Source organism: Nothoprocta perdicaria, unplaced genomic scaffold, assembly GCF_003342845.1.
Source record: "Nothoprocta perdicaria isolate Ctin4 unplaced genomic scaffold, notPer1 scaffold_59, whole genome shotgun sequence".
Classification (NCBI taxonomy): Eukaryota; Metazoa; Chordata; class Aves; order Tinamiformes; family Tinamidae; genus Nothoprocta; species Nothoprocta perdicaria.
Genome location: NW_020455854.1, coordinates 3,548,796 through 3,555,968, shown reverse-complemented (window position 1 = coordinate 3,555,968; position 7,173 = coordinate 3,548,796). Strand labels below are relative to the sequence as shown.

The 7,173-nt window shown below is 46.5% G+C and overlaps 2 protein-coding genes across 6 annotated transcripts in view; one reads left to right on the top strand and one right to left on the bottom strand.

Annotated features, from left to right (window-relative positions):
• Positions 1-16: 16 nt before the first annotated feature.
• Positions 17-1,443, top strand: TMEM186 (transmembrane protein 186; the record flags this gene model as incomplete). The annotated part of the gene is made up of 1 exon (XM_026048978.1): positions 17-1,443. A coding segment is annotated over one exon (519 nt), but the record flags the coding sequence as incomplete, so codon positions are not given.
• Positions 1,444-1,644: 201 nt separating this feature from the next.
• ABAT (4-aminobutyrate aminotransferase) overlaps positions 1,645-7,173 on the bottom strand; it is a 47,726-nt gene continuing 42,197 nt past the window's right edge. For all 5 annotated transcript variants that reach the window (XM_026049049.1, XM_026049047.1, XM_026049050.1 and 2 more), the window contains exons 12-16: positions 6,728-6,865; positions 5,549-5,716; positions 4,787-4,933; positions 4,032-4,143; positions 1,645-3,762 (exon numbers count right to left, since the gene is read on the bottom strand). In XM_026049049.1, coding sequence (XP_025904834.1) covers positions 3,641-3,762; positions 4,032-4,143; positions 4,787-4,933; positions 5,549-5,716; positions 6,728-6,865 — 687 coding nt within the window. In that variant the 3' untranslated portion in view covers positions 1,645-3,640. The remainder of the gene's footprint in view (positions 3,763-4,031; positions 4,144-4,786; positions 4,934-5,548; positions 5,717-6,727; positions 6,866-7,173) is intronic.

The following is a 7,173-nucleotide window of genomic DNA, read 5'->3' as shown; positions in this document are numbered from 1 at the left end:
GGGCGGGCCGCGGCGGCGCCTGAGCGCGGAGCCCCGCGCGCAGCCCGCGGCCGAGGCGCCCGAGCGGTTCCGCCTCGTCTACCGCTTCCCGGGCATCCGCTACTGCCGGGCGCTGTCGAGGCTGAAGCTGCTGCAGACGGCCCTGACGGCGGCCGCCCTGCCGCCCGTCTGCTACCTGCACGCGACCGGGCAGGTGTCGGCGGCCGCGCTGCTCTACGCGGGCGGCGTCGCGGCCCTCGCGGGCGCCATGCTCTACGGCATGAGCTACTACTTCCGACGCATCATCGGCTTCATCTACCTCAGCGAGAGCGGCCGCAGCGTCAAGGTGGCCCACCTGACCTTCTGGGGACAGCGGCGGGACGTCGTGTTCCCGCTGCAGAGCGTCATGACGCTGGACGAGGTCGGGGACAGCAGGCGGGAGCCGCTGCTCCAGTTCAGGCGCTACGACAGCGCGGACGTGCTGTATTTCACCCTCAAGTACGGGCAGATTGTGGACAGAGAGCGGTTTGCTCGGATATTTGGAGAACTGGAGTGATGTAGCAGCTAATTCCAAGCGGTTGCGGCTTTTGTACGGTGCTTATTTTCCCAAGAAGTTTAATGGCTGTGTGGAGCTGGCGCAATTCCTCGGTTCTCCCATGCCAAGTCTTRTGGTAAGTGAAAGTAGAAGTGATAAAAAATGAGTTAAGGGTGCGGATGAGCTAAGGTGCAGGCAGGATCCCCTGCCTGGATACAGCAAGTGCAGATGTATAACGCTGTGGCAGTTTTTCTAGCAGATAAAACCAGCACCAGAGAGACCGTTTTGAGCAGCCTCTCGTGAGTGCTCGTGCTGGCAGGAGGATCGACCCTGCACCGCGGGGGCGCACGCTGCAGCGTAGGCTGGGGCAGAGGCTGGGGCAGCGTTTCGGGAGCTTCTCACAGAAACTGGTTTCCTGCTCACCTGGGAGAGAAAAAAATACACAGACAGGGTCTGGTTCCTTCCCCGTGCGCTTTGTAACCCAATCGTCATCTTCTGCAGCCTGGCAGGTAAATGCTCCTTATTGCACATGCTCAGGTTGTGCTGCKTTTAGCTGCTGTGTACAGGGAACTAAGTAAGCTAAGTACAAGTTTCCAGCCTGCACTGCTCCTCCAGCCCTCCCTTCATTTCAAGTAATTACAAATAAACGTAATCTGCGGAAACAAGGATATTTGGCATGTTCTTTTTCCCTGTTTCTGCCCCAGGTCCACTGGAACCTCTGTCTCTTGGTGGGGTGGAGCAGTAGATGGTGGATGAGTAAAACTGCCATGAAAATGTGCGACTGTGATTTCATATTTATGAGTGCTGAACTTTTCATAATGACATCCAAGTTATTTTACATTTTGAGTGATATTGCTGTGCTGCTCTATCAAGAGAAAAAAAAGAAACTCTTGTCTTGGCCACGAGACCAGCAAGATGCCAGCTGACCAAGGTGGGCTGCATATACACTATACATTCAGGATACTCATCTCCATTACAGTATATTTACTATGCACTCAGTGTAAAATAAAAGGCTGAGAAGTTCATTTATAAATATTTTATTTAAGAATATTGATTACACAAGAGATGTTATTTTATGGATCCGTGTACAGAATTACAAGTTACACCATGAAGTGTAGATAAGTATTTGTGGAAACACTTATTTGGCACTGTCCACAGTACGCTGTAAACAATATTAACTTTATGATGCTTCAGCTGCAGTGCTTTATGTGTTCTCTAACATGACTTCATCAACATGTTGTACACAATTATACAGTTACTGAGTGTCAGTAAGAATTATAAAAACACCTAGATTATTCATAATAAAAGTGAAGATGTGGTAAGACTTCAAATTACTGGACCTTTGTTTCTGTAAAAGTACAAGACTTGCTAGAGACGTTTACTAAAACTACTGCACTGATATGTTGGACAAACTAGTTTCCAAAAGGAGGTGGGAGATATTCTCCGTTTGACTTTCCTCCTGATGACAATGTGCTCACTAGGACAGCGATGGCAATGAGGTTCCCTTGACCACCTGTTCACCAATCCTCTCTGGAAATCCCAAGATTTCCACAGTATTTGTTCAAAAACCTGCTCAGATTCTGGCCAGCAGGCACCACAAGTCTGGGCTCTGTAGGGAGTATTACAGAAATCCCATTATTTTTAAGCTAGCAGAAGGGACATTTCTTGAGTTGCTGTATACCTGTACTCAAAAACTATAGGGGAACAACCATAACTAACACTTAAAGCAGGTAAGAAACCTTGCAAAATTTGGTAGCTTTAAGAAAGATTTATAAATCCCTTAACTGCCTCATATATTGTCACATACTTAAAAAAATGTGGTTAAAATGCTGATAGGGCCATAAAGTCAGAGGTGGTCCTTGCTGGTGCATAACATAATCAAAATTGAGATGCTGTCAGCTAAGGAAAAAAAAAAAAAAAAGGCACCAGGCACAGTTCAAGTCAGCCTTAAGCCAGCAGCAAAGAGTTAAGTATCAAAGGAGTATCCAAAACAATTATCTGAAGATGAACAGATTAATTAATTGTTGACACTTTTTGATACAGTGGCTTTCTAGGAGCCCCCTGAAGCACTGTGTTTGCCTTGGAATAAACTACTAACGCAAAAGAAATAATCTGCATTCCAGCACTGACCGCAGCGGCTCTGATAGCGGGCAATGACTGAGATAAAGCAATTCAGTTCTGCTGCAGCTTCACAAAATACCTTAAGGTATTTGTGTAGAACTCGTAGTATCTACACGAATGGCTATTATGGTGCATTATGGACAAAAAGTAAAACAGTCTCAGACCCCTTGAGACTGCTGATGGAGATGGAAGCACGTGCTTCACGTGATAGTCTAAGCTTCAGTAAACAATATACTTCTGCATATAACTGTCTCCGAACCAGTTTGATTGTAAGAGACAAGCCAAAAGGTTTAAAATCCGGGACGAAGAACCAAGTATCAACAGGGATGAGGAAGGAAGTATCAGTACTCCTGTCCCGCCTACACCTACACCGCTGCGTGTGGGTTGAGGGCACTGACGTCTCTGCAGCATTACGTGCAGGCTGAGGGCTGGGCACAGCACTTGGTGGCATCCAGCTGGCTGTGACAGACTTCTGCATTCAGGGGAATAAAGCTGGCAATTACGCAGTAAAATACTGTACCAGGCAGTGGCAGAAAGCAGAGCTTTCCTCGAACACCCATCTTATCCCAGCTACCGTCAGCGAGTGGCACTTTCTGTGCGGCAGGCACAGGCCCTAACTCCGTGCCACACTTGCAGGTTTGTTGCTGCTTCTGGATATGCCTAAAGCTACTGTGATCTTCTGTGAAAACATAGACTGGACTAGGTCGTATTCAGACTATCCAAGAGTCGGGGCCAGAATGTAGGGAGGGCTCCGCAATTCTCGTGACCCAAGCTGAAGATGGGGGCCACGGCTTCGACAAGGGCAGGGTGCAGGACAGCTGCTGGTGACCAGGACCAGGGCTCTGCCTGCGACCCGTGTGCCTGGAGCTGCTCGCCTTGGGCAGGGCTACAGACAGAACACAGACCTCGGATTATGACTTCACACTTATCTTGTAAAGTGGAGAGACATGAATTAATGCAAACTAATCTCGTAATCTGAGCTGGTCAATGCAAGGGAGCTGCTTTTTACTTGAAGTTTGCTAAGATGTCACTGAAAATGTTCAGAAAGAGATGTGCGTGATGGTCCTTGAAGATCAGCGTCGGGCGGAACCGAATCGATCTGTCACCGCAGCCTCCCAGCACCACACCTAGGACAAGAAGAGCTGCTTTAGTCATTCACCCCAGAGGAACATGAGAGATGTCAGAAATAATGTGCGTCCTGCATGGTCTCTTCCAGTGGACATTGCGTGTGCCTGTCTGTTTATGAAAATAACAGTATTTTCAGAAAAATCTATTCACAGTCTTGTTCATGACTGGCTTCTACAGTGCACAAAGGCCATGTAGAAAAGGAAAAGGTAAAGCATTATGGCTCCATCTGTTTAGCTGTTGAAGTTACTTCACACACAGACTTTCTTACCTTTGTTTCTGGCTATTGTAATTAATTTGTTTCTAGTTGCATCGTTTGGAGTGTCAAATGAGCAGAAGGTTCCTCTCCCTCTCGCCCTGCTGATGAGGTGGGGGTACCGAGCCTGCAACGAGACGGGGCGTCAGGAGCCACGCGGCAGCTGCTGAGGCAGAGGCACCAGGCGGGCAGCTCTGCCCACCCATCCTGCCACGTGGGAAAGCTCCTTCCTCCCAGTTCTGGTGAGCGAAACCTCTGCACGGCCCCATTCCTGACAACCTCGGCTCCTGTTCACCCCCTTCTGACAACAGTCTGGACTTCAGTGGCTGTAGAGAGACACGTCATCTCTTCACAAAGGAGCTGAACTCCTGAGGCAGGAAGCGGGACTGAATTTGAACCCCCTCAGTGGGGTCAAAGAGAATCTCTGAGCTACTCAGCTCAAATCTTTGAGCTACTACTAAGTGAATTACAGTCCTCTTGTTTTATTCAAGAATAGCCATCTTGGTTTGGATAGTGTAAGTTTGGTTTGGATAGAAGTAACAGTATATATTTATTCAAGAAAGTATAAAACATTCTAGAAAGCAGCATTATATAAAAACTGTATAAAATCAGCATTCGTAAGTCAGTAACAGACAGTTTACTTCAATTCAAAACAGGACACATTTATTCAGCCTTGCACTGAAGAATCTAAACCAGTAAGTTATGATCAGTAAATTGTTCCTAATCCACTTTTCTCCTTTAAACAGACTGTAAGCCTTCCAAACGTTTACCTGTAAATCCAGCAGCCCGGTCAGCAGCACTTTTCCTGCGTGGGCTGCATTGCCGAGAAGGTCTTCGTTTTTAATAACCTTAATAACTTCAGCAAGCATAAGGTTCTTGGATGGATCTCCAAGCCAGGTGTTAAAAATCCGGTATGGCTTAGGAAGGAGTGGAGAGAGAGTTGGGTGTTAACAGGCCCATCACCACAGCGCTCTCCTCGTAGAAGAGCAAGTCACCGAACTAGTAATACAACCACCTGGTGGATCAAAAACCTTGCTCATCTCCCCAATGCCTTTTTTATTGTTGCTGCTGTTGTAAAAGCAAAAGACACTGCCTGCCTCCCTCAGCACAAGCAATTTAATGTATTTTCTTTTGCAACTGGCATCTTATTGAAACACTGTGATAGACAATAGGGAATCAGCATCATCTCTACAGGTTTTGCATTCAAGCCTTATCTCCCCCCATTTTTTTTTAATGTATTACATCTAAAATGATGCTACTGAGATCAAGAAGAAACCTTGCTGACAGAATGTGCTTACATGCCAGCTCTGAAGATACCAAGTCTCCCTGCCCCAAAAAGGTGTCAATTTGTGGCCAGATTTGGTACTGAAGAGTAGCTTATTAGATAAGGTTATATATGGAAACGTTCAGTCATCTCTGTTCTCCATCTCTCCCACCAGTCTTGCAACCTTGTGACTGAGAGAGACTGGACTAAAGTTACAGCAGTACATTGCAGTTACTCGAGAATGAGCCATGTAATTGCAAATACTTACAGCATTTGGCCTGAACTCCTCTTTGTGGAAAAATCCTCCTGTCATCATCTTCTTACTAAACGTTACCACATCAGCTGGATCATCCAGGCCCCAGTGTTCATGTGCCCAGAATTTTCCTGTGCAGCCGCCTCCTGTCTGCACTTCATCCACGAGGAACGCGCAGCCGTGCTATGGAGAGAGTCACAGTGCAGGGAACGTGAGTCCCTACTTCCAAGGGACAAACACAACCCAAGTAGGGGCCATTCATCCCTTCCTCTGCCTTCACCCCTCCCAAATCACTCAAAACCACTGCCCACAGATTTCCTAATGGGGCTTTTAGCTCATTTTGCATTAAATTTCAGTCAGAAATTTGGCAGTTTACAAGAATGGCACCAGAAACATCTCTGCTTAAGTCCACAAATGCAATATATGTTTTTATCTAGTCCAGCTGTAAGCACCTCTAGAGGATGCCCAAAAACTTCTAGGAGTCTGGGTGCGACTTTCAAACCCTCAGACAGAAGCAGAGCATTAAGACCCTCATGTTCCTGTGTTCAAACATCACCTATGCTCTTCTTTACAAGCACACATGAGATTCTCCCACAAATGTTTGGTGGGGGGGAAGAAGCATGAAGGAGATCTTCCTGAGGGCCATCACTTCTGAACAGGTCACTTGACATGTAAAGTATCGAGATACCTGCCTTGCTTTCACTGGCTTACTGCAACATCAGCGCTTACATGTGGGATCAGCTTTGTTTCCATTTCAACTCTTTTGGCCATTTGAAACAAGTATTTCAACAAAAACGTTATCCCTATCTACCTCTTCTGGTACTGCTTGGAATCACTCAGAAAATCAGCACTACCATTTAAACAGCAGTACCGTGAAACCCACAGTTAATGGGTCAGACTAGTTTCTTTGATCTAGAATAAAATGTGTTTGACTAAGGAAACCACTGAGAGTGCAACAAATAGAAGCAAAAATACTGTGCTGGCTATAGGGACTGCATGTACCTGAGTATGTCTATGTAACTATCCTAGCAGATACTGAGGAGGCCTAAAAGAGAGAGAAGCTCTCTCTTTCTCCCTAAAAGAGGGAGAAAGCTCTAAAATTGCTTGGGGATGGGCAGGAAGAGAGTCCTGCAGACCCAGGAGCAAATCCACGCGTGCTCTGCTACCACTGCGTGACAGCGAGGTGCTCGTTACCTTCCTGGCAATATCCCGTAACTTCCTGAAGAAGTCGTCGGAAGCGTGGTTGTCCCCACCCTCTGACTGTATTGGCTCCACGATGATTCCAGCCACAATCTTCTTCTTTTTCCTGTACTTCACGATTAGATCTTCAACCTAAAAAAGATCAAACACTTCTGTTACATTTTCCTTTCAGGACACAAGCACATTTCTTCCCAGAAAGATCAGACCTCAACACCAGAATTGCAACTTTCTTGAAGCAAAGCCATTCCTGGCTATGAAGGCATCGGGAGCCTCAAGGAATAAAGCAGCTGCTCCAGGATTTATCACTGTCCTCTTGTTTGTCCTAAACTTTGAAACATATTGAGAAACACTGTAACTAGAAAACAGTTTGGCTCACACACTAATATAAATTAACCTTAGTTTGGAAGATCTATCATATTCCAGCTGACTATGTCATGGGG